Genomic DNA, 27,975 nt, shown 5'->3' with positions numbered 1-27,975 from the left:
AAGAAATAAGAGAAAGGGACAGAAAAGCACAAAGAGAAGGGAAGACTAAGGCTATTTTAGTAAAGCAAGTCTATCATTTTGAAGATCAGTCAGTTGCTTTATATTAATGAAAACTTAAGCATCTTGGGTCCTGAAGAAGCAAAAACTATGATGATCATTCCCAAAGCAATGAATTGGAAATTCAAAAGCATATTTAACACACTATTCCATGATCACCAAGTAAAGTACCCTGGAAGAAGAGAAGGTTGGGGTTAGGGAACTGTGTGTGTGTGTGTGTGTGTGTGTGTGTGTGTGTAAAGTGCCCTGGAAGAAGAAAAGGTTGGGGTTAGGGAACTGGCTGTGTGTGTCTGTGTGCCTGTGTGTGTGTAAAGTGCTCTGGCTATGTGTGTGTGGGGGGGAGGGGGGCGCATGTATAAAGTGCCCTGGAAAAAGAGAAGGTTGGGGTTACGGAACTGGCTAGATAAAAAAATGTGTGTGTGTCTGTGTCCCATTTTTGCCAAGACTTTATGCCAAGACTAAGAAACTTGATAAGTCCAACACTGTGGGGGCACTGTTGTTACTTGTTGTTTAAACAGTGATTGTATTATTTAGCCCAAACACAATGTATATGCACAGAGAATAAGAAATACTATTATTATTCTATTTACAAATGAGAAAGCTAAGAAAACAGCATGTTCAAGGTCACACAACTAGCTGAAATGAAGTCAGTATGCTTATTTGATTCAACTGCTTCTTTAAAAAAAAATAACCTAAAAACTAAAATATATGCAAAACTTTTTTTGGAGGTGGGGCATTTTAGGTCAAACTCATGATGGAGATGCAAGGAGGCCATACACAGTGCCAGGGATCAAACCCAGGGCTGCCGTGTGCTAAACTATCACTCCAGCCCCGCAAAATTTATTTTAACAATTAAAAATTTATAGCAACTTTTATATCCTAGAACCTAAAAGTATCTCAAATATATAGGTTCACACATAAAATTATTTTGTCTGATATTCTCAAAGTAAAAATCATTACCAATAATTTTAAGTTTATTAATGAAGTCTACGTAAGACCTTCAAAATATGTTAGAAATAGAAGTAGTAGTCATAAAACTTAAGGAATCTTGGTTCCCAAAATATAACAAAATTTTGAGAGGATAACATCAAATGTTCTGCAAAAACAAAAACAGACTTTTCTGAAGTTAATCTTATTCACAGTGTCTAACAATTTTTTTTAAAAAAGAACTAAAGGAAAGGAAATGAAAAATTAGGAAATGTCACATCCTATAGATATTGAATACAAATTTCACAGAAAACAACTTGATTATTTTCTTAGTAACAATTATTTCTAACATTTTGTTTTTATCATCTTCAAACTTTTGAAAATTGAAAACATGCCCAGTATGAGACAAACTTATCTATCCTTTCACATAAGCAATTCTAAAAATAGAACATTTAAGCATTACAAAACATGGACAAACTATTATCTTAGTCTTTGCAATAGGATCTACCTGGTAAATAAAAGTCTAGAACAAATCAAAACTAACCACCCGATGAAAATACCTCTGCAGCAGTTCCATAGCCCTGAGAACACAGCAGAGGCCTCCTCAAGGCCTCCACATCACCTATCTACATTTTATGTGTTCCTTGAAGGCAGTATCAATCTCCAGCACTTGGTGCTGAAGTCAAATTTCCACTAAGTGGATAAATAAATGTCATTCTTTCACATTTGAAACCAATTCAAATTTGAAGAGCTATTCAAACAAGTTTGGATGATCAAAATTTTCCTATTTCTTCATGGACTTTTTTCCTGTATCTGGTGCTCAAGAACACACTAAGTTTATATTATTTGATCTGCTAGAAAAACATGTGATACAAAATAGTGTCAAATACTGTCAGGAACTATACAGAAATGTTCTATTAGACTGTCTGCATAAAGCAATACAAGGAGACAAAGGTCAGAAGACAAAATACAGTCGTGGTTTGCCAAAAATTATTATGTAATAAACTGTAGCAGCACAATTAGGGTCCAACTAAATCTCAAACCAATGTGCCTTCTATTATGACATACCACTGGAACACCTTATCTCAGTAGTCAAAAGAATGCTTTGCAAAAATTTTGGGCAATAATATTCACCAAAGAGAAAAATTACAAAAGGACTTTCATTTTGCACTTATCCTGTGCTCTCACATCTCTAGGTGTCATCAAGGTTCAGTTAAAATAACACCAGACCTACAGGAACTAAGCGTAAAGCAGAATATAAATATGGCATCCTTGAGTGAGGAACATTCAAAGGGTTGGAGGGTTGGAGTGCATGTTTTGCACACCTGAGCCTCAGGAGTGACACCCGAATAACAAACTGTGTGTGGCTTAAAAACATAAATATTCTCACAAGCTTCCATTTTGATTACTTTATGCATGTTCTCTTTCTTGGAATATAATTCCAGTTGGGAAGGCTTCTCCCCAAAGCATTGTCCTTTCTCCTATCATTTTTTTCTGAATGCAAATGCTCATTCCATTCCTCCAACACTCCCCCTCCCGCAACACACACACACACACACACACATACACACACACACCCTAGGCACTCAGTTGACTTATTATTCCAGCCAGAGGGTCCTTCCTTGACCACCCGTTAAAGTGGTCTCTCCCATTACCTTTCTAAGCCCATTTGACAACTCAGAGTTAACCTTTTAATTGTTTTTACTCGTTAACTGTCATTCTCATTAGGATGTCCCAAGAGAGCTCTCCCCTCACCACTGTCCTGACAACATCATTCCCATTATTACCAAACTGCGCTGGAAATACTGTTGATCCTGCCCCGCCTTCCAATGGTAAACGCAAGAGTAAGTGCTGTCCTAATCCTCAACACTTGTAAAACGCCCGGCCCCATTCTGGGAAGTCAATGAAAATTTGCAGAATGAAATTTGTTTAGGAAGCAGCATCATTGTTAAGAAGTCAAGAGCAACCACAACTCATCAGTTCACAGTGCTCGGGAAATGCTACAGGTGCTAAACCCTAAAACCAGAGAGGCACAACGTACGGAAAAGATGACAAGCGCCAAACTCCATTCTAAGTGTTGAGGTGCTTCTAAGGAGTTTCGGGGCGAGGGCGGAGGGCACCAGGAGGGCAACCAAGCAAGTCCATTTTTCATTCTGCCACCGACCCACCGACAGACAATATAAAACTGTCTCCCACAAATTATATAGTTGAAGCAACGCAACTGATTCCGCTCGCTCATTAGGAGTTCGGGCACCAACAAACTGCGAGTGTTTTGCATTCTCGCAGGCCACCCAGGTGAGGTGTGCAAAGGGGCGGCCCCGAAATCTGATACAACACAAACAAAAAAGTAGAAATACTGGCAAATGGCTGATTTTAGGCAGGCTCCAGAAACGCGGAGGGAATTCTAGGCGTGCTAGTGGAAACGAAACGGACCACGCGATTTAATCTGCAGATCCTCGAGGTGGCCCCCGCTCGGGCCCACCAACAGTGTCAAGACCACACTCCACCTCCCTCCCCTCCCCTCCCGTCCCCTCCCTCTCCCCGGGCGCTCCTCCCCGGGCCAGGGGCCGGCCACTGCAAGGCTCACCGGCCTCTTTCCGGGCAGCACCATCCTCCCACGAACACAGAAGAGGATCGAGACCGACTCAGACACCCACGGGGCCCCGGAGGAGGGAAACCAAGCCCGCAACTGGGTCCGCGATCCCTAATCGGAAAGCGCTAGACGCCTTCCGAAGCCAACTGTCATCCCTTCCCCGGGGGGCCCAGAAGACGTGCACGGCCCAAATAAGTCCCAAGTACCTGGGCCCGAAATGATTCCCCAAAGCCCGGGTGTTCCAGTGGGGCCATCGGCGCTCCATTCAAAGGGAAAAAAAGGATCTCCGGGTCGGAGGCACGAGCGATCAATCCTCCCGGGGGCGACGGCGCTCCGGCCAGCCGGCCAGGGCACCGGCCACCGAGGCGGGGCACGGCCCTGCCAGGAGCCCCCGGCGGCGCCCTCGGGGCTCCGTCCGGCCCGGCGCCAGCTGCTGCTCCGCGGGCGGCGGCCGAAGTCGGGCAGCGGCCGACGGGGGCCAGCGGTCGAGCTTCCGAGCTGGGCCTGGCCGGCTCGGGGGCGCGGCGAGACAGCGAGGTGACGCCTCTCGGCGCGGCCCGGGCGGCGGCAGCGCGCGGGGCCTCCTCCCCGGCGCCCCCCGGCCCGCCGCCCCCCGCCCGGCCCGCCGGCCCCTCACCTGGCAGAAGCTCCGGCAGTAGTTCAAAGAGGAGCCCTCCGACACCTCCTGCTCCCTCAGCTCCGTCTCCAGCTGCCACAGACACGGCCTCAGTCCCGAGGCTCCCGGCGCCGGAGAGGCGGGCCGGGCACCCCGAGCCATGGACTCCGTCTCCGTCCCGTCTCCGGCTCCGGAGCCCGCCGAAGCCTCGGTCCCGGCCCCGGCGGCGGCGGCGGCGGCGTCTCCCTTCCCGTCCGCCATCTTCCCACGGCCCAGCAGCGCGTAGGCAACCAAGCCACGTGACTCGCCGCCGGCTCCGCCCCCGTCCGCCCGCGCGTGATGACGCACTCCGCGGCGACGCCGGCGCCCGCCGGATTGCGTCACTGGGACGCGGGGTGCCCCCTCTGGCCGCGCTCCCCGGCGTCAGCCGCCCTAGCAACAGCCTGGCAACGGCCTGGCAACGCCTGGCCCCCGGCCGATGCCCGGCTCGGGCCTGGTGGGCGCGTCAGGGGTCGCCGGCGCGGCCAGCCCCACCCGGCCGTCAACAGACGTGGGCTCGATCGTCGGAGGGGGGTGACTGGAGAGTCGCGATCTGCAGCACCGGACCGAGCGAGGGGGCCTGCGAAGGAAAGCCAAGCCCTTCCCGGAGAAGGAAGACGGGCCGGCTGCGAAGCCGAAAGGAAGACGGGTTGCCCCGGAGCGCGGGTCCGAGCCGAGATGGCATTCCGAGTCAGAAGGGAAAAGATGGATTCTGCAGTAAGGGGCGCCGAGACTGTTTTTCCGAAAGGGGAGCAAGTGCCTTCGATCGCAGATCGCTTCCAAAAATACGACCCCGATAGAGACCTCGGGATATTTTCCAGGCACCGAGAGGGAGATAGAGCTCAGCCAGCGCTCGGGGGGCGCACCCGCGGTTCGATTTCCCCTCCTCCCCCGGCACTCCCCCCACCCCAGGGTACCGCCAGGGGTGGCCCCGAAGGCGCCCGGCACACCACCCAGGTGGCCCTGGTGGTCCCTGTGACCGCAGAGCCCCTGCACTGAACTGAACCCCTGGCGAGCGAGTTTCCCCGAAGAGTGCCTCCCAGGACCACGGAGCACGCTTGGGAGCCTCCCTTCTCCACCACAAAAAAATAAATTTTCCCCCCAGAAAGTATAAATTGCTTTATCATAGAAAAAAAAATTTTTTTAATAATAGAGAAGAATTTAAGATTCCCCAAAGTACAAACCATAGGGACCATAGGGGAAATGTTGTTAGATTTGATTGCATTAAGATTTTGAATTCTGTAATAAATTAAAAAGTAGAAAGATGGCATGCAGACAAGATGATGTTCATTGTATATGAATATGTAATACTATTAAAGATTAAATATCCACAAAGGATTCCAAAATCAAGCAACCAGGGGGAAGGGGATACAATAGAGAAGTGAATAAAAGACACTAAAAGGTGGTTTCTACTTTCAACCCCAAATAGAAGGATTGGATCCCGGAGCACAGAGCCAGGAATAAACCCTGAGCATAGCCAGGTGTGGCTCAGAAAGAAAGAGAATTCTGAGAGGAAGGAAGAGTGGGAGGGAGTGAAGAAAAGAAAAGAAGAAAGGAAGGAAAGAAGGGAGGAAAACAAAAGAAACCTGAGTGGTAAAAATGACAAGATAGCTAACTCCACAATATCAAAGTACCAACTAAAACAATTATATAATTAGCAGAGGCAGAAACTTTAATTAAAAATTATAAAAATGAAACATATTGCCAGTGAAAGTATAACTACATCACTAGGAGAAAATACGAACTGAAGATGCACATATTCTGTACAGCAGTTCCTAATAATAGTCACAATAAGTCTGTTTTCACTGACATTTAACATGTGCCAGGTACTTTTCTAAGATTTTTACACATAGTTCATTTAACCCTGCTAACAATGCCATGAAAACCTATTACTGTTACTCTCATTTCACAATTCAAAAAACAGAGGCACAAAAAGTTTAAATCTCTTACCAAAGTGACAGAATGAACAAGTGGAGCGAATTCTTATCTGGAGCGATAGCACAGCGGGTAGGGCGTTTGCCTTGCATGCGGCCAACCCGTACTCGCCCGCACAGCAAAGCCTGGCAAGCTACCCCTGACGTATTCAATATGCCAAACACAGTCTCACAATGTTACTGGTCCACTCGAGCAAATCGATGAACAACGGGAGGACAGTGACAGTGATTAAGTTGATATTATTTTGCAGTAGCACTGCACTGCACTGTCCTCCCGTTGTTCATTGATTTGCTCGAGCGGGCACCAGTAACGTCTCCATTGTGAGACTTCTTGTTACTGTTTTTGGCATATTGAATACGCCATGGGGAGCTTGCCAAGCTCTGCCGTGAGGATGGGATACTCTCGGTAGCTTGCCGGGCTCTCTGAGAGGGACAGAGGAATTGAACCCAGGTCAGCCACGTGCAAGACAAACGCCCTACTTACTGTGCTACTGCTCCAGCCCGTTATTTGCAGTACTACCCATAAAATATTGGAAACAATCTAATTACCTGAAATAATAAAGCCAGTGTATAAATGATTAAAACTGGTGAGGGCTGAAGAATTACTACATCAGGGACAGTGCTTGCCTTGTACACCACTGACCCCAGTTCAGTCCCCAGCACTGCATGGTCCCCTGAGCCCTGCCAGGTGTTATCCTCAAGCACAAAGCCAGGAATAAGCCCTGAGCACTCCAAGTGTGGTCCCCAAACAAACAGAATATAGAATTAAACTAAAAAATTAAAGTGGTTATTGAGGTCAGAGAGAGAATACAGCAGGTACAGTGCTTGCCTTACACATAGCCAACCTGATCTGATCGTCAGCACCCCATAAGCTCCCCCATAGTTTCCAGGAGAAGTTCCTGAATACAGAACCAGGAGTAAGCACTGAGCAACACTGGTGTGGAGACCAAAATAAAAACACATACCAATAAAATGAATCTTACTGGTTATTGCCAAAATAATAAATATGGAAATACAAAGGATGATAAAATTACAAAGAATATAACTTTCCATACTTTAACGTTTAAAACACAAAATAATACTGAAGTAGTAAGAATATTTAAACAGTGGGAACTACATAGGAATTGCACATATTACCTTTAGAATGGCATTTCTCTGTGGTAGAAATGCATTTTTTTAAATCTGATAAAATATTCAGTCATAACAAGTGCCCAGTGACAGACACTTTCCCAGGAAACATTCAAAGGAGGACAGTTAACATTTCCATGAACAAATTGTGGTTTAAAGCGTGTTAGATTCAGGTAGTGGGCACGAGATTGTAAAGCTCTGTGTACTTTTGGAAGCATCTTTACAACATGTGAATAGTTTCTAAAAGAGAGAGAGAGAGAGAGAAAGAAAAAAGTTAAAGAAGATAACTTCCATTGGGTCTGGGAGAGGGAAATGGCAGAGATGAGGTCAAAGGACGAAATAGACAAGCACACAGAACCTTGCAGCTCAAGTTACACAGGACGGGAAGTATGACAGGTACCAACAGGGAGCAATAAGTGGTGATATGACATCATCTGACTTATACTCTTGCTGCCCTTTGCAGAATAAATGGTGGGAGATATGAATAAAAATAGAGATACCATTGCAGCAATTCACATGATGAAAGTGAAAAGATCAAGGATATGTTTTGGAAATAAAACCAATGTGTTGGTTGAGAGGACTGCTAAAAAGAGAGGAACCTAAAAGAAAAAAGAGGAACACGGAATGGGCACAAAACTTTTAGTTATTATTGCAATGATATTTAGATGAAGTGAAGATTTAGGAAAGAAGAGCTTGGGGAAAGAGAAAGCTAACCCAGAGTGCTGTTTGGTACAGATGAAGGTGATTCCTTCTTAAGACATCCAAATGGAGATTCCAGCTAAAGATAAACTTGGATATACAATTGTGGCACTTCAGAAAAGGCAGGGCTAGATTCTGGACCATTCATTAAGTCCTCTCTTACGAGTAAAAAAAAAATCTTCCATTACTTCACCAAATCATCTCCTAGTTGAAGTTACACCTTTGTCCTATTTTAAAGAAAAACTCCTCTAAAGAACCAGTCAAGCCTCCTGTTTCCATTTACATTCTTCACATCCTCTCCTGAGACAAGCTTTCAATCCCTTGATATACTTTGAAACTTATCCTTGGGGTTTTTTGTTTAGTTTTTACGTTTGAGGACCACATATGGCAGTGCTCTTTGGAGTTATTCCTGGTTTTGTGCTCATCGGTGATTCCTGCAAGTGCTCAGGACTTACTTCTGACTTTGCAATCAGGGCTTACTCCTGCCTGTGCTAGGAAGACTATATGGGGTGCTGGGGATCAAACCCAGGTTTGCCTTGTACAAAGCTGGGACCTCTCTTCCTCCCCCAAAAAATCATAATAGGCCAAAGGTAGAAATAATCCAAAGGAAATCCCAGTATCCCAAAGATAGAAAACACACAAGTGCCCATTTCCCAATGAATAGGCAAACAAAAGGTGCTACATACTTACAATGGAATATTATTCAGACTTTAAAAGGACATTCCTTGAAAAGGAGGTTTCAGACTTTTTCCCCTCTGGAGAAGACAAAGTTCTCTTTTAAGCATATATTTCTTTCTTTCTTCCTCTCCCCTCATATTTCTCATAAAACTATTTTACTTCAAAACTTGGGACACTGGTGGAGAATGTCACACTGGTGCTGTAGGAACATTGAATGTCTGAAACAACTGTATTATGCACAACTTCATAAATCTGAGTTTTAATTTTTATTATTTATTTTATTTTATTTTTGGTTTGGGGGTTATACCTGGCAATGTTCAGGGGCTACTCCTATGTCCGCACCCAGGAATCAGTGCTTGGGGGGGCCACATGGGATGGCAGGGACTGAACTCGGGTCAACCACATGTAAAGCAAATGCCCTCCCTGCTGGACTATGACTCCAGCTCCTTAAATTAAAAAAAAATTAAACTATTTTATTTTTTTAAAAAGGACATGTTGTGGTATCCCAAAGATGAACCTTGAAGACATTAATTAGACTGACAAAAGTAAGTCAGAGATAAATGCTATATTGCCCTGGGAAATAGAACTAGAAGCAGGAAACTAGAGGCAGGACCTCTGAGTGACCCATCCTAGGAGATGGGCAAAGATGAGTAGGTCATAAATCATAAAGTTATGGCCAGAACAGAGCAGAGGAGCCAGACCGATCAGGTTGCTTGAGCAGAAATGGGGGTGGGGTGGTATGTCACAGAAACAATTAGTAAATGTCTTTATAGAACTTAAAATGGAATGTATTAATCACTGATTGTGCAAGCATTATGTAAGTCAGTGACCATTGTGTATATTATGAGAAAATTGTTCCCATAGAATCGGTAAATCCTGTACCTAATCCTGTACCTAATATAAGCGCTGAGTGAACCACTTTGGGCATTAGCCAGGTTGAGTCCACATGCCTAAATAAAATGGTTCTCCCATTAATCTCTCTAGTGCCTGCATTTGTTCCGCAGTCAGATTTCTCTAACACTTTTTTGTTTGTTTCCTGACAGGGAAACCGATAGAGCCCTTGTGCCACTTGTCCAGAGACAGATGGGACTGTGGAGACACACTGACCAGCCTACCACTAGGTGCCACTCTGCTGTTGAGGAAATTCTCTCTAGGAGGTGGGTCAACACTGCCCTGGATGTGCAAATAGATATAGATGCTCTAGATGCTCTAGCTGTCCTTGGTCCTGGTCTTGGGATAGGAGCCTGTCCCCATAGTATTGGATAGCATTGGCTTGTCCTTGCTCCTCCCACAGGTTTATTGAGTTACTCCCACAACAGTGCTCCTGCAGCACGCCCAATTCCACCAAGCACTAATAATCCTATATTGCTTTTCTCCTTCCTTTATGTCATTTTCATGGCTTAGCAATGTCCTTTTTATATAGACACAGGAAAACAGTTGATGCTATGCTTTATAACATGGGAGTTATTTGACTCCAAATAATATTTACTCCTGGGAATCCATTATATTTACCTCACTTACGCCTCAGTTGCCCTTTGTTCCTAACACCCCCAAAAGGAGGGTCCCAACGAAGGGACTGGGTAGACTCAGGGCAAGCTGTAAGCTATCCTCGCATTGGATCACTCAGGATCACTGTCCTCCCGTTGTTCATCGATTTGCTCGAGCGGGCCCAGTAATGTCTCCATTGGAGACTTTGTTGTTACTGTGGGGCTGGAGCGATAGCACCCTCGCATTGAAAGGGAACAAACTAAGCATCATAAGTATAATAAATTAAGAGCATGGTCACTAACAAACTCTGTCATGACCCAAAAAGTAGTAACTGAATAAGGACCCTGCTGGGGTTAGGAAAGACTAACCCGGCCTGAGGATTGTAGTCTGGGATATATAGCGAGATGTCGCCAGCAAGAGCCAACCTTTAAGCTTAATATATCTCTTACTATGTTCATACAAAATGAATAGAAACATTTTAAGAAGTAAATTTACTATGAATGTTTAAATTCCCTCAGTTACCAGCTGAGGAAAGAATAAAGCAATATATCCTGGATGGAATCAGGCTGTATTGCCTTATAACATCAACCTGGGGCCCTGTTTCTCCATTTCTCCAGTCCTTTATCACCGTGGGCCAGCCAGGGGAACGGTTCGTGGCCAACGAACATTCAAGTCCCACATGCACCCCGGCATTATTCTTTGAAACTCACATCATCGGATGGGAAGAGGATCTGATCAACCTTAGATTTCAAGATCCTAGTTTACATGATTTTGAAGGAAAAGCCTCTGGAATCTATTGCTTAGACCCAGAGTCAGGACTTAAACCCCAGGGACCTGGGGAACTGGGAGGGAAAGTCTAACCTTTGTGTGTGTGTGTGTGTGTGTGTGTGTGTGTGTGTGTGTGTGACTAACCAGCTTGAATTGCTGCGATTCAGGGTCAAATCTATGGTCCCATGACTAGACACTCTGAAAGTCCTCTAAAGGCTAGGACATCTAATAGAGCTCACTGCAAGACATAAGTACTGATGCTGGTATACATGCAGGTGTCAATCTACAGGTCTATCATAAGTCACAGTGCTGAACCACTAAAGGCAAAATCTTTCCATTGGTCTCACTCATACCTGAATGACTTCTGTAAAGGGGCACCCTTCCCTTGTCTGTCTTATGACACCAGCCCTTGGGAGGAATTAACAATCTCCTGGACATTATGTTAAAGAACTTTCAGAAAGTTCTGGATGTTATGTTAAAAATAAAAAGCACTGGATCTTATGTTTAATAACTTTCAGAAATATTTCAGCATGGATTATGATACCAGGCAAGTTGCAAACCCTCTGTAAACTTCAGTGGCTGACATTTAATGTTGGATGGCCACCAGCGGGGACAACTGACACCAGAACTACTAGGGCAGTCTGACAGGGAGTACCAGTCATCTGGATAGGTTTCCCTACATTGATTCCTACATGATGTTCCTCCTATCCATGCTAGCATGGATGCTACACTCTTTTGTCAGACTTTCACAAACCCAAAGGCCACAGGCCTTGTAGATGAATTGTCAGGAATCCTCTAGGAAAGGGTGAGGAGGGCAGAGATATGAGGCAGAACCCCCAAGGCCCCTTATTGCTTTTGCTGTGCCCATATTTGCTAAACTCCAAAAAAAACCATCACCTTGGCAGATGCCAAATGAAAAGCAAGTTTCCCTATATCCCTGACTACTCAGAATCACTATCGAGGTGAAACCTTCTAAGGAAGTTAGAACCTCAAATAAATTTCCACCCTGATAATTTGTGCCTTCCCAGTGCAACTTTCATGGTGTCTAGGGAGGAAGAAAACTCAGACAAATTCCAAAACAAATTCCCTGAAGCCTGTTTCATGGGAAACACCCTGTCCCCTTCCCTGGAAATGGCAAAAAAAAAAAAAATCCTTCTTCTGGTGATTGAACTCAGGCTAGGAGCCAGCCATGTGAGCCAGCGACAATACTCAGTACCCCATGAGGCTCAACTAGAAGTAAGGGAATATACAGAGAAGGAGGCTGGGATATTGCGAAATGTGCCTACCCTTCCATGAGAATTCCCAGTTAAGAAGCCAGGAGGACAAAGGACCTGTGCCTGGTCAGTGCACTAATAACCACTATTTACTTTGTGGTGCTTTAAGAGACAGATAAGAAAACTCATTTATTCTAGATCTGTTTACCTCAAGAGTTCAAGAACTTCCCCCACCTTGTCCAGGGAGGCCCTGGATATGAGTATAGAAAAATTCCCGGGGAAGCCCTGAAATGTACCTCCCTGACTGAAAGGTGAAATGTTCTGAGTTCAGCCCCAGTTCTAGTGCTCCTGGAGGTGACTAAGGAGTTTAACCTCTCTTCATCCCGAGAAAGGGCACCAGGCTTTAGGAGTATCACTGTATCACTGTTATCCCATTGTTCATCGATTTCCTTGAGCAGACACTAGTAACGTCTCCATTCATCCTAGCCCTGAGATTTTAGCAAGTGCCACATTGGAGGCTCTTTCAGGGTCAGGAGAATGAGACCCATTTTGTTACTGGGTTTTGGCATATCGAATATACCACAGGGAGCTTGCCAGTCTCGACCATGTGGGCAGGATACTCACAGTAGCATGCTGGGTTCTCTGAGAGCGAGAACTACACAATAAGAAGTCACTGCATGCTTCTAGGAACTTGGTTTTATAGTCTCTGAATCTTGGCCGTTGATGGGATTACGCGGCACCGGAGCAGTTGGTGGGTTTAACTGTCTAGCTACCGGAAGGTGGGGGATCTGGGTGGAGAAGGCCCAGTCCCGATCCCAGCTTGGAGATCTTGGAGATTTCAGCCCCAGGTCCTGCACACCTGGGTTTCTCTGTCAGTTCCTTCATGCATGAGGCTTTAGGAGTCCTGACCTAATTTAGGCTTTTGTCAGGGGCTGGTAACATACTTCTCTCCATGGCCTGTGGATGGCCACTGTTCCTCATGTCTCTAGCAGCTTCAGTCCTGCTGGTCAGAGAAACCAAAAAACAATCCACCTTAAGGTTCCCCATTTAGCAGTGACTTCGATGAACAGCAAAGGGCATAAGTGACTATCCAAGTCCCAGATGGTGCAATGCCAAGAGCTGCTATGCAGAGCACCCACACCTGACTTCTGAAGCCATGCAAGCCCTTAACGTTGCCACCTTTTTGCCCGAAGAGGAGAGGGCCCCCGACCTATGACAGTCTAGAAGTGACTCATAAAATCTATTGCCCAAATCCACTGAACTATTCAGGAACAGTTCCCAATGACTCTGAGGTCAAAGACACAAGGTTTCCAACAAGGGGTTGTATTGGGGGAAGGATTGGAAGAACCATACACCTCATGGTTATTTTCATCCCCATGACTCTTAAAGTTAAAGGCCAGAGGTCCGAGATGCACCACATATGTGCTAAGAGGGCAGAGGAGCCCCAGAGGAAAGTATCAGCGGACTCAGGTGATCCGCTCTGTATCCAGTTGAGATGACAGCCCAATTCTAGCCACATCCCGAAAGCCGATTAGTCTTATGCACAGCAGAAGCATTTGGAGCACATGCCCAGATACTCCCTGATTTCTGTTTTGCTATCTGTGAACTCATTCTGTCACACCCAAAATGCAGAGTGAACTGAAAAATCGATTTTTGAATTGATCTGCATCGGTGTGGTTAGAGGTATTATTAATCTATGGCGTTGATATCAAAATTTCCACTAAGCATTATGTGTCTCTTTCAGATGTTACTTGTAGCCTAGTGAGGATGTTGGGAACTTCAGGTTGTGAAATCATGGGAAATCAAAGGAACCATTAATTGGACCACACCTGCCGGTGAAATATTTGCTTTTCTCTCTCTCTTTTGTGCCTTTTGCGTGTTACTTACTTCAGGCCAATGTCTTATTTGCACAGACTCAGGAAGACAGACAGTGTTTGCCTTTGTAATGATGCTAGTGTTAGCAGTGGATCCTGATAAAAAGAACCAGGGCATTTGTCATATTAACTTAACTTAAGTTTCAAAGTTTCCCTAAGATTTACCTTACTTCCTAACCTCCTATAAGGTGAATTCCACCAAGGGCCTAGGGTGGACCTAGGGGCAGGCTTCATGCTGCCCTGGCTTCAACCTGGGAGGATCTAAGGGCTCACAAGAAATAAAATCGGTCAAGAGTGCAGTCAAGGAACAAGCCTCTGACCCAGAGAAAAAATGCAACTGACTAGGACCCTGAGGGAAAAGCTAAAATGAACTGGCCTGAGGCCTGTAGTTTGGGCGGTATGATGAGATGTCACCAGAAAAATTCGTCCTCCACTGACCTTTTACTTCTGAGCTCAGAAAAGCCATTTAAATTCAATTTAAAGTCACAGATGGAAGGAGTCTGTGCTTTTTTTATTGTGCTTATGCAAAATGATGGGTAATGTTTATCAGAAATAAACTTAACCCATTGCTGTAATTAATGTAAAGGAGGAGGTGAAACAGAAGACTGTATTTCAGAAACTTGTCATTGTGTAAAAATTTTGAACAAATGTATTCTGGCAGACTTGATTTATGGTAGGTAACAGACTACTCATGAGAAAGAACAGAAGGCACTTCCGGTACAGGGCGATCTCTGACCCCACAGCAGGAAAACACTCAGGTATGTTTGCATTTGCTGAAAAGGCACCACTGCTTGACGTGGTCTACTTGCTGCAAAATAATAACAATAAAGAAGAGGTTCTGTGACACCCCCAGGTCCCTGCTCATGGCTCACTGAGCCTGCACAACTGCACCGTAGAATGCCAGAGATTGCAAAAGCAGATTCCAGTTGTGTAGGCGCAGTGGTGCCTGTCAAGCAGGGTAATGAAACAAAGCAATGAATGAAGGGACGTTGGAAATAAGCAAAACTTTATCAGCAAATAAAGACCTCACTAATCATCAAAGCTTGGCTTATATTCGACCACTTACTCTATAAAACATGGTGTCATTGAGAATACAACCTGTAGAGTGGGACCCAGCTGAGGAGGTAATGTGACTGCTGACCATGACCTGCAAGCAGGCTGGACCAATAGAACACCCCAAGGTGGATCACAGGGGGCTGGTCTGGGGGCCACTGCAATGGGAACAGGCAGAGTATCACTCACTCAGCTGGCTACCCAGGTAGATGAAGCTCAACACACCCAGAATACTGTGGACACTGTTCACAACCAAACTGATTCCTTGGCTACAGTTGTAGTACAAAGGAGACAGGTCCTGGACCTGCTAATCTCACAGCAAAGAAACCTGTGTCTTTTTAAGGGGCCTGCTGTGATGAAGCCAACAGTCAGGCTTGGGGACAGATACTTTGAACCAGCTGAAAGAAAGGATTAGAGATCTAGCTAAGAAGCACATGGCTAGTCAGGCCTGGCTGTGGAGCCAGATTCTGTCTTGGTCCTCATGGCTCACCCCACTCCTGGGACCCCTCACCATAGAGCTAGGGCTCCTCATAGTAGAGCCTGCTTAATCAGTGATGCACAGAGGCTCATTGCTGTTGGTCTCCAGCTGCAATGTCTAGTTCATCAGTGCCATCTGCTTCAAGACAGAGTTAGGCATGCAAATGAATTGTTTGCAAAACCTTAAGAGGAAAGAGAAGGCAGTGGGAAAATTTAGGAGCAGAATCAGGAAACTAGGAGGACTAAGTGACCCATTCTAGGAGCTGGGCAAAGATAAACAGGCCATAAATCATAAAGTTATGAACAGAACAGAGCAGAAGAGTTAGACCGACATGGTTGCCTGAGCAGGAAGGGGACAGGGTCACAGAAACCATTAGTAAATGTTCACAAGGAACCTAAAACAGAATGGATTCTCACTGACTGTACTAAGCATTCCATATGCTAGCAATCACTGTGTATGTTAGACGGGAAATGTGTTGCCATAGAATGGGTGAATCTTGTATCTAACCTACATAAGCGTTGTGTGAGCTTTGTTTGGGGCTCAATCTATTTTGCTATTAGCCAGGTCGAGTCCATACACATATCTAAAACTTGGCTCTCCCTCTAATCTCTCAAGTGCCTGGATCTGATTCTTGATCAGATTTCTGTAACAGTATAATATACCCTACATGAAGCATCTAGGATAGTAAAAATCACAGACAGAAGGTAGAGTATCGCTTGTATCTGTGTGTGGGATGATGAGCTAGTGTTTAATAAGTACAGAGTGTCAATTTAGTTTGCTTCTTTGGGAGGCTTTTGGGTTACACCTTGCAGTGCTCAGGGACTTCTTCAGCCTCTGTGCTCTAGGATTGTGCATGGGAGACCATGTGATTGAACCAAGCCCCTTATCCCCTGTACTCTTTGGCCCCCAGAGTTTTAATTTAGGTAGATAACACATGTCACAGGAGAAATGCAGAGAGATTTTGCAGTGGGTAAGGTGATTGCCTGGCATGCCGCTGATCCAGGTTTGATCCCCTATACCACATATGGTCACCTGAGCCCCTCCGAGAGTGATCCCTAAGCACAGAGCCAGGACTATGCCCTGAGCACATGGGTGTGACCTAAAGACCAAAAAAAAAAAAAGTGCAAGAGGCACAGCCAGGAAGTGTGACTCCTGGAGAGCCCCTGTGTCACCACTGCAGTGACCCCCCCATAATGGTGTGCCTCAATTAAAGGGTGCACCCCAGTGAGGACAAATGCGAGCACCCTGATAAAAGGGGCCCAAAATCTTGGAGAGCACATCCAAGTACGCAATTACCAAGACCTGCTGTGCTAACCCTGCCAAGCACCACGGCTCAAAGCTGCCAGCGCCACAGCCAGGCATGTGTGGAATCCGGGTCATCACGGAATAACATGTGCAAAAGAAAACAATGTGGATTGTGGTGGTGGTGGTGAGAACGAGAGAATAAAGGAAATAATAATTGGGAGGTTTAGGGGGGCTATCCCTGCCAGTGCTCAGGGCTTACTCCGGCTTGGGTGCTCAGGAATCAGTCCTGGAGGTGCCGAGGGACAATAAGGGTTGCCTGAACCAGGGTTGGTCACGTGCAAGACAAGTTCCCTAACCCCTGTACAAGCTTTTCAGTTGTGGAAATAATTTTATTTTGATAAGAAATATTTAAGATATATGTTTTCATTTGAACATTACATTTTTATCCTTAGCTTTATATAAGTTGAGTTCAATTTTGTTATTTTGAGTTTTAATTTGGGGTGAGGTACCTCTCATAGAGGGCTCAGGGAATTTGGGAGATGTTTCCTGCAATTTTTTTTTCATCTTTATTCAGGTATTGTGATTTACAATACTACTAATGCAGTTTCATGTGGACATCATGTTAACATCCCATCATTGCCAGTGGTCACCTGAGCATCATTCCCAGCAATAACCTGACAACCAGACTCAGGTGAAAAACAAGGGCACATTGATGTGGTTTGAGTGAGGGCCATATTCCCAGTGGTCACCTGAGCACCACAAAGAGTGATTCCTAAGTGCAGAGCCAGAAGTAACCCCTGCTCATCACCAGATATTACCCAAAACAATAAAATAACCTTTTAAAACAGAATTCAGATAGAATGACTCCCCTGATCAGAAAGTTCTGCTGACTTCCCATCATCCTGACCAGAGCTTACAGAGCCCTCCTTAGATTGGTCCTCTGGCTCTCCAGATGCAGTTCCCATCCCTTCCTCTGATCTTTGAACTCCAGCCCCATTTGCCTCGGTATTCTTAAACAAGTCAAAATCCCTATAACTTTGGCACCTACTGATCCCCCTCTCTGGGGAATCTTTTCTTTTATAATTTCATTCAGGTTCAGGTATCACCTCGAGAGGCATTCCCTCATGACCTATACAACACAGTCTGCTCTATCTCCTTGCTCTCTTTTCATTGTTTTCACATTAATTGGCTTTCCATTATTGCTAATTCATGTGTTTTATCTAACTAGAAGTTAAGTGCTTTGAAAGGAGGGTAGGCTGTTTTGCTAAAGGGTGAATCTTTACTGTCTGGTAATTTAGTTGACTGCATATTTCAGCAGTCTGTATCTGTTAGACAAACTTTTTTTTTTTAGTTTATAGCATTTTAATGCAATTGGCTGAGATTACCTAGAAAATGTAGAAATCAGGGATCGCTACATTCCTTAGGCAAGTGATTGAAGGGGGTAAAGCAGGCTGGATATCCGAAATTTAGAAATAATGAATAGTTAAGAAATGATGTAGGCAGCCGGTACTCAACTCCAGGAAACTTCTGCTAAGTGAGAATGCAGAGCCCATTTATATTTTATACTCTAACTCCCTAAGAGGAATTGGAAATCTGAGTGTTTTTAAAAATACTTAACTTGTTCTTTTAAAAAATCAACTGTTGGGGTAGGAGCGATAGCACAGCAATAGGGCGTTTGCCTTGCTCACAGCCGGCCCGGCCGAGCTGGGTTCAATTTCTCCACCCCTCTCGGAGAGCCTGGCAGGCTACCAAGAGTATCTCGCCCGCACGGCAAAGCCTGGCAAGCTCCCCGTGACATAATCAATATGCCAAACACAGTAACAACAAGTCTCACGATGGAGACATTACTGGGCCTGCTCAAGCAAATCGATGAACAACGGGAGGACAGTGACAGTGACGGGGTGGGATTGAAGGTACAGTGGGTAGGGCACTTGCCTTGCACCTGGATGTCCTGGCTTCCCATAAGTTCCCGAGAGCACCACCAGAAATGATCCCTGAGCACAGAGCCAGGAATACCTCCTAAGCACTAATGGGTGTGCCCCCCCCACCCCGCCAAAAAAAACCCATCTGGGGTGGGAGCGATAGTACAGTGGATATGGCACTTGTCTTGCATGCAGCTGACTCAAGTTTGATTTCCTGCACCACATATGGTCCCTAGAGAAAATGTAGTGCTGGCAATTGAAGTCAGGACCCAGTTTAAAACTGGGTTTTTCTCAATACACTGTCAGTAATACATTTCCAAATGACAATTCAGGGAAGCTTAATTTTATAGGTTTGTTGATTCCAACTCAAAAAGCTTTGTGGATATCTGCCATGTTTCACAATGGTGATTTCATCCCAATATAGGTAAAAAACAGTCTAAGGACAAGTGTGCCAGGTTTGAATCCTAGCTTCATTATTTATTGGTTGTATTGGCTTTAGAGCTTTTGATTTCTTTGACCCTTGGGTTCCTCATCCTAAGAAGGGCATGGCTGGGGATTTTTTTTTCTTTTGGGGTCACACCTGGCAATGCACAGGGGTTACTCCTGGCTCTGAACTCAGGAATTACTCCTGATGGTGCTCGGGGACCATATGAGATGCTGGCAACCGAACCCAGGTTGGCCACGTGCAAAGCAAATGCCCTACCCGCTGTGCTATCGCTCCAGCCCCCTGATAGATTTTTTTTTTATTTGAAAAAGGGTGGGGATGTGGAACTGGAGACATGACTCAAAGGGTGCGACACATGCTGGAGGCCTGGGTTCAATCCACAGCATTGCATGATGCCCTGAGCACAGATCACCACCAAGGAATGACCCCTAAGCCTTCCAAGCATTTCTGAGAGTGGCAAAACAATGCCCAAATAACAAAAAGGATATAATAGTAGCATATGTACATATGTCTTCTGCCCCCGCGCCTGGCTGTTCCTCGCCGAGGCCCCTTGGAGGGGAGCGGGTTGAGCTTTCCTCCCCGCCCCGACCAGGGCTCCGGCAGCCGAAGACCTCCAGGACCAGCCACCACCATGCTGAGACCACTCTCCGCACACATGAAGGTACTGGCAGAGGGACAAATCCACGCGGGTTCCGGGGCCGAGATCTCCAAGCCTACTCGGACTGGAGTCGAGCATCTTCCACCCAGATCCTCCAAATCCCAGTAGGCGGGGGTCACACCCACCACCTGGCCCCCTGGCGCCGTGTAATCCCATCAGCGGCCAAGACTCAGAGACTATAAAATCCAGCTCCCGGAACCGCGCGGCTGCATTCGACGTCTTATCAGGACATCTTTTTATGGCATCTTATTATCTCATTCCTACTTTGGACAAACTTGCAAGCTATCGAAATGTAGCCTGCCCACAGGGCATAGTCTGGCAAACTCCCCGTGGCGTACCAAATATGCCAAATACCAGTAACAATGATGGGTCTCATTCTCCTAAAGAACCTTGAATATAATCTCAGGGCTAGGATGAAAGAGACGTTACTGGGACCTGCTCGAGGCAATCGATGAATAACAGGATGATGAAATGAAATGAAATGAATGTACATATACTACATTTATAGGAATATCGAGAGGTCTGATTAGATGTATCAAACATATTAGGAATAGGTCAGAAACACAGAGAGCAACCAATTGTTGCAGACAGACTGGTAATGCACTTTTGGGAAATAATAAAATTTAAGAAGAGATTGCCTAGTTTTGGAGTAGCCCAAAGGCCTGAAGACCACATCCTTAGACATGAAAATCCTGAGCTCTGAAAGGAGAAACTTAGGCACCACTAAGATACAGAAATCTAAGACCCCACCTAGAAAAGGGTGGATTCTTTAGAAAGGACAAGCTATGGAAGAATCTATGAGATTACAAATACACCGTCAATAGTGCAAGGGATGAGATTATGAAAAAAAATCAACAGTGCAGGGCTTCTCTGTGACAATGCCCAGATTAACTTCTATATGTACAGCCAATTCCAGGGAAAAAAATTTTTTTGATCAAATATCCTCCCTAAACATTGTATGACTGAAGCTCAATTATGAGCAACTTTCTAACTGTGTATCTCATGGTGACATAATTAATGAATAAACAAATAAAAAGGAAAAAGAAAATATGTGAACAAACTAACAAAAAGCCTCATCCTCCCTAAAGCCATTTATATTTTGTCTCTTAGGTTCATATTTTGTCTGAAACAGATAGCTTGCTTGCTGTCTCTGTCTCTCTGCCTGCCTTTTTTTCCACACACTGGAAAAGCCTGTGCTTTCTCTTGAACACATATTTCTTCTTTCTCTCTTCTCACGTCTTTCTAAATAAATTTCATTTTAAAAAAAACTATGTTGCTTCACTATTTCCCTTCCCCCTAAAATTATTTTCTGTGAGGGAAGAGGATGGACTCAGTATGCCTAGGCCAAGGTTAGGACTGACTTTCCTTTCTGCAAAAAATCAATTCCTCACTCCAGCTTGAGTCCATGACTCCCGAAGAATTCAGGTGACAGGGATCACCACCCACACTGGGCAGAACGGCACTGTGATGGGGCTGGCAGGCCATGAACAACAATGCCATGTAGGTACTCTTTGGAGACTTTACTAGTCCTGATCCTAGCCAGGCATGTCCCCGAGTATGGGTGGCTGAGGTGGGTTAAGCAGAGAGCTGGAAATACTCTTCTCTTGAGTCTACCTCCCAATTTACGGAGTCACCAGCAATACAATCAGTACTATTAATAGTACTTCTATAATAATCAGCCTCAGAAAATGACTTTAGCTTCCCTTACTGTAAACCCCACACATAATGACTTGGAAACAATCTATTTTCATGGTGATCTTGTGAGCGACAAAATGATTGGAGAGCAGACCCGAAGTTGCTTCATTAAAGCTGCTGATTAGGCTAGAATTTCTGATTTGCAAGTTCAAGAACTTGATTCTATCATTTTACTGAGGTGGTGATTAAGTCACAAGAGCCCAATTTACTAATTTACCCTAAGAAATATAATGGCATCCCCATAGAAAAGTCAACCTAGGAAACAAAATTAGCCTCTGAAGGTTGCTGAGGGAGGATGGCATCAGTGTAAGGGGAGTAGAAAGATCATAAATCACTTCGTCCCAACACCAGGCTTCTGTCATAATTATTTCCTGTTAAATTTTCTTTGCTTTTCTCAAAATATGGCTAGATTCTATCCATTTATCTTTAGGACTTTTCCTCCAAGGTCTTTCATCTACCCTATTTCCATGGGAGGGAGCAATGTTTGAGGTTCCAGATCCTTCCATGGGGTGACCCTCCCCCACGACACACAACTGCCATCCCCCAGACCCTCTCTCTTGATTTTCATCAGCTCATGGGAGCATAGTGTCGCTTGCTAGGAGGCGTTGCTGTTGTGTTTTGATCAAAGATAAAGGGGCCCAAAGGCAGAGAACCCCCAAAGGAGGCAGAAACTAAAAAATCTCACAGATGTTTCAGTCTTTCCCTCCTGCTAGAGATTCTCCCAGGGAATTCTGTGCTCTCCCTTCCTGGGGATTGTGTGTTTGTTAGATTTAATGAAGAGGGGGGGTTCTTTTATTGTAACCACCATCCTTGGGCAATACTGGGGTGTGTGTGTGTGTGTGTGTGTGTGTGTGTGTGTTGATTGGGCTACTGCAAAACTATTTCATTAAGTGTCCCTGCCTCTAGGTCAACCCATCCACACTCTAATTCAACTTCCTGTATTAAATAAAAAATGTTAAATTCTTTCTTGCTTCAAATAGAATAGAAATCTTTGGGCTGACTTTGCATCTAACCATTCCTCACCTGCCATTTCTGAGAGCAAAGAGCTGCTTGCTGGCCCCAACAACTATCACCACCCACCCCACATTCCACAGAAGTTTTCAGGCTTATGTGGTTATTTTATAGCCACATCCAGTGGAGGTGATGGGAATTGCTCCCACTCAGGAGACCATGCCTGGCCAGGAACTAAACCTTGGCCTTCACGCATGCAAGGCAAGTGCTCTAGCATTGAGCCTCATACTTGGCCCTGAGTCTTTTTTTTTTTCAAATTCTCTTCTCCCAGTTTCCTTTTGTTATTATTGTTTTTTTATGTAGGAGTACTGCTATTTATTCAGCCACTGATTAGGCTGATTGAATTGGGCATGAACTCCACCTTACTTTCATTTTTTTCATTTTTTATCATTTTATTTATTGAATCACCGTGAGAGCAGTTACAAAGCTTTTGGGTTTAAGTCTTGGTCATACAATGAAACACCCGTACCTTCACCAGTGCCCATTCTCCACCACCAAAAACCCCAGTATAACTCCATTCCACACTCTCCCCCTACCTGTGGGGTAGATGATTTCCACATTATTCTCTCTCTACTTTGATTACATTCAATATTTTAACACCGGACCCACCATTATTATTTGGGATTTTACCCCAACACTCACATCTACCGAAAAGGCAACCGTAGACAATTTGTTTTCTATTGCTGGTTATGAATAAAATATGATGTCACACAGCTGCAGTAGTGGCCAGCGGTTTCGAAATTCCAAAATTTTAACAATTAAATCTGGAGGGATTTCTGCCAAAACCTGCTGGGTTCCGAGATTTGTTCCTGAGTCTCTAGGATCATGGCCATTAAGCAGCTTGATCAGGAGCCAGAGAGGCCGTTCGTGGGCGGCGACTTAGGGTCTCGTTGGGACAGGGAGGCAAGGGCTGGCTCCACCCCCATCCCATGAGGCCCCACGTGTCTTGTCACTGTGGGCCCAAACCTGACTGTCCAGTGGACTCTGGAGGATGGCGGCCACCAGGGGAAACAGGCCAAGGCACGAAACCTACTATTCCCACCTGGGGTGGCCTGGCGCCGGTAACCTACTGCAGGGACCAGACACATTTCTGCCAAAAGCTGTTGGGTTTCGAGATTTGTTTCTGAGTTTCTGTGATCATGGTCATTAAGCAGTTCGATCAGGAACCAGAGAGGCCTTGCCTCCAATTATATAGCTGAGCCAGAGGTGGTTTGTGGATGTGTCTCCCACATACCTAACTTTTGGCTGTTTACTTTCTTAGTAAACTTTGCCCCAAGTTTTTGGGGTCTGGCCTAAGGCACAGCAGCAACTTTGGTGTATCTGGAAGTCTGAGGGCACCATCAGGCTGCTGATGCTCTCGCCTCACAGGTACAGATTGACCTGCTGGCGGTACCATACCCCCTCCTTTTGTTATTATTGTTATTGTTGTGATGAGCAAGGATTGAACACATATCTGTATATGCTGATATGCTGTGGTTCTCTCTCTTTCTCTCTCTCTCTCTCTCTCTCTCTCTCTCTGCTCAGGTGCTCACCTGGCATTGCATAGCAGGTTGTGGTGCTTACACAATTGGTCATGATGTTCGCCAGTGTTTTTGCTCCTTGCTAACACGCTCCACCAGCGGTGGCTCTCTGAGTTAAGACACACAGGTTAGTATTGCGGTGCTGCCGGGGGTGCTGCAGTGCTCACAAATGTGCTCTCCAAGTGTCACACTTCTGGGCTGGCACTCACACATCTTTCTATTTTTGTGTGTTACACCAGGGGGTTACACCCAGTGATGCTCAGGGTTACTCCTGACTCTTCACTCAGGAATTAATCCTGGCAGTGCTTGGGGGGCCATATGGGATGCTGGGGACGGAACTTGGGTAGGTCACATGCAAGGCAAGTGCACTATCCATGGTAGTGTTGCTCCGGCCTCAACTCACACATTTTTCTATTTGCCATGCTCGCCAGGAGATCAGGAGATTACATCCCTTTGTGGTACTAATGTGCACTTTTCTGTGGTATGGCTGAAAATTGCTTGCAGTACCAGGGATCACTGACAGCAAAGCTGCCAGTCTCAAAGAGCAGAACTGCCCAGATTGAGCTCTACATATACAGGATACCAGGGATTTGAACTCATGACCATATGCTTGCGAGACAGGAGCTCTGAGTCACTGCCCTAATCCTCCAGATCACTGTCTGTGTGGTGTCAGTCCTTGGGTCTTCCTCCTGCTTTACTAAATAGAAAATAAGATTCTCATTAGAGTGGTTCTCAGCGATACTAGTTTCCCTTCGGTTTTTCAAACCCTGATCTTTTCTGCACTTTCAAGACTCTGTACTTGCTGGCTTTTTTCTTTTGCCATTTCCACCTGTCGAACTCCTTCCCAATCTTCCAAGTTCTCCTAAAGAGAATCCCTTGCTTTTCTATTTGATAGCATCCTGTTCTTTTCCCCTTCCTTCATAGCACTTACTAATTATGCATTTCAGTATTATTAATCTGTCCTTCCACAATTAGACAGCGGGGGTGGAGGAGACAGTGTTCACGTCTGTCTGTTTCCCACTCCATTTCATTGTCTCATGGGGCTGGTACACATGAATATTCACTGAATGCATGAGCCATTGAATGGCTTATAATGCAGAGAAATTATTCTCTATCATCAGCAAACCCCTTTAGATACTCAGTCTCTTCTCTGCTTAACTTAGATTCTTCCCGAAGAACATTTCTTCCTAATGTTGTTTTTTTCTTTTCTTTTTTTTTTTTTTTTGGTTCACTTCGTCGATTGGAGCTTGGCTCCTACATGTTTATTTGATTTTTGTTTATTATTTCCTTTTCCCTTTAGTCTAATGAATGTGCTATGTTCTCTCTCTCTCTCTCTCTCTCTCTCTCTCTGTATGAGGAAAGTCAGACAATGAAGAGAAATTCTGAGTCAGACAGGCTGGGTTGAATCCTAATGCTCTACTGACCATCTGGGGACAGTGACCAAGAGTTTTAAGTTCCCTTAGCATCAAGATTTAACCTTTTAAAAAATATTACTTTATTTAATCAGGTACCATGATTTACAAAGCTGTTAATAATAGATTTTCAAGCTCACTATGTTCCAACTCTAATCCACCACTAGTGTCAGCATCCCTCCACCCATACGGCATATAAAATAACAAGACATGAAAATGGAAGGTATATCAAAGATGGGCAAACTCTTGGCCCTAGATTGCAGAAATAAAAGGTCAAGGAAGAAGAGAAAGAAAAGAGGAAGAAAAGGTGGTATGGAGGTAACATAAGGACAACAGTCAGGGGCCTTGGACACAACCGTGAAGAATCCGTATACATTAAAACCACAAAAATAAAATAAAATAAAGTAAAACCACGGGAGTCAAAGTTCACTCTTCGTGCACTTTTAACTTGGGGCGCTACCTTGTAAGGCTGACCAAAGAAATTAATCTACACTGCCCCCTAGAGGATATTTCCTCCTGGCATGGGGGTTGCATCCCACAAATGGGTTGAGGGAGGGTCTGGTGACTTCCTGGGAGACGGTTGGGATGGGGATTGAGGGGGACTCTGGGTTCAGTCCCGAAAAGAGCTGGCCCCATCACAGTGGGTCACAGAGGTCGAAGTGTCGTGTTCCTGGTAGGGCAGCACTCCATCTTCAATTAGCTGCATGACAATCATTGTCACTGCTGAGAACTAAATGAGTTTCCCAGATTTACTTGGATGATGGTAGGCTGTTTAGAACTTGGATACTTGGGTTAATGCTACACATATGTTGTAAATTATTAGGTAAAATGGGGCGGGCAATGCTTAATGAAGATAATAGTAAGACTTCAGTTTTCAGGGGTTGTTGTGAGGATCAAATGAGGAAAAAGACTCATGAAACAGGCAAATATACTCCTGGTGCATAACAGATGCTCAAAAACTAGCAATTGCTATTATTATTCTTGGAAAGAAAGCAGTCTTCAAAAATAGAAAACAAAAGAAGGCGGTCTTTCCACTTTTCTTTGTGTATGTGTCTGTACTTTGGGGGGCCATACCGATCAGTGCTCCGGGTCTAGGTGGTGCTGGGGAATGAATCCAGGCTCCTGAATACAAAGTATGTGCTCCAGGGTGCTGAGATCTCTCACCAGCCCCTCCACTTTTCTTTCTTCTTCGGAGGGAGCTGAGGTCTTGTGTTTTTGTATCATACCCAGAACAGCTAAAAGGCCACAGTAGACTCTGCGCTCAGGGGTCACTCTGGACAAGTGTCTTAACCCCTGAGCTCTTCCTCTGCCCTTGTTTTTCTTTCCTTCTGTCTTTCTTTCTTTCTTTCTTTCTTTCTTTCTTTCTTTCTTTCTTTCATTCTTTAATTTGACAAATTCATTTTTTAGTACTAATACAAAAACTAGATTTAAACATGAAGGTTTTGGGGGCTGGAAAGATAGTACAGTGGGTAGGGTACTTGCCTTGCGTGCGACTGACCCAGGTTTAGTTCCTGGTACCACATCCAATCCACAAGCATCGCCAGCAGTGATCTTCAAGTGCAGAGCCTTGAGTAACCCTGAGAACTACTGGGTGTGCCCCACAAACAAACAAAAATAATCAAGCAAAAAGTACTCTGAAAACAATGAAACATGCACTTGGGTTTTTGGTTCTTCTTTTTCTGTTTTTGATGAAGGAACTTGGTCAAAATATTAAAATATACAAAATATGTATAAAATATTAAAAAAATATATAAAGGGGGATGAAGTGATAGTATAGTGGGTAGTGCATTTGCCTTGCATGCAGCTGACCCAGGTTCAATACCTAACACCCGATGAGTCCTTTGAGCACCACCTGGAGTGATACAGAGCCACTAGTATGCCCTTAGCACTGCTGGGTGTGGTCCTATCCTCCCTGACAAATAAGAGAAAAACAATAATAATGCCTAAAGCTAGTATAAATAAGCTTACTCTCATCCTTGACTCTCAATTCTGTTTCCCTCCTTGAAAGTACCAACTGAAATGTTTATTTTATATACATCAGAGGTGTTCTATTCATATATAAGCACATCTGATATGGGCGTATTTATTCTAGTTCTTCTTCTTGGGGTTTTGGTTTTTTGTTTGGAGCCACATGTGGGAGTGCCTGGGATCTATTTCCCTATTTGGTGCTTAGAGGTTGTCTTAGAGGTACTCGTGGGACCACGTAGTGTCAGAGTTTGAATCTGGGGCTCCTGCATGCAAGTATGCACTCCAGCCCTCTGAGGCATCATCGTGCTGTCTTTTGCTTTTATTTTTAATGAACATTCTACTTCAGAGATAAGTTCACCATAAAACATTCCAAGCAGGATAGTTTCAATACTTGAAGGTGAAGGCAAGATAGAACAATGACAAGAATGTTCTGGGTGCACAGACGGCGAGCTAACCTGGCAAGCTTCCTGGAGGATGACTGAGGCTGCCTCCTATCCTCTGAGAAGTCCAAGACAAAACACTAATGAGCTAGTTAGTAAACCATAGCTCTCCA

At 44.8% G+C, this 27,975-nt stretch overlaps 1 protein-coding gene across 1 annotated transcript in view; it reads right to left on the bottom strand.

Annotated features, from left to right (window-relative positions):
• Positions 1 to 4,497, bottom strand: part of RLF (RLF zinc finger) — an 81,423-nt gene extending 76,926 nt beyond the window's left edge. The window contains exon 1 of the mRNA XM_056123053.1: positions 4,215 to 4,497. Within this exon, the coding sequence (XP_055979028.1) occupies positions 4,215 to 4,454 (240 nt within the window). The 5' untranslated portion in view covers positions 4,455 to 4,497. The remainder of the gene's footprint in view (positions 1 to 4,214) is intronic.
• Between the last annotated feature and the right edge of the window lie 23,478 nt (positions 4,498 to 27,975).

The sequence above is a fragment of the Sorex fumeus genome, unplaced genomic scaffold (assembly GCF_029834395.1).
Source record: "Sorex fumeus unplaced genomic scaffold, SorFum_2.1 ptg000047l, whole genome shotgun sequence".
Classification (NCBI taxonomy): Eukaryota; Metazoa; Chordata; class Mammalia; order Eulipotyphla; family Soricidae; genus Sorex; species Sorex fumeus.
The sequence above is the reverse complement of the archived record's forward strand: the minus strand, read 5'-3'. Positions and strand labels throughout refer to the sequence as shown.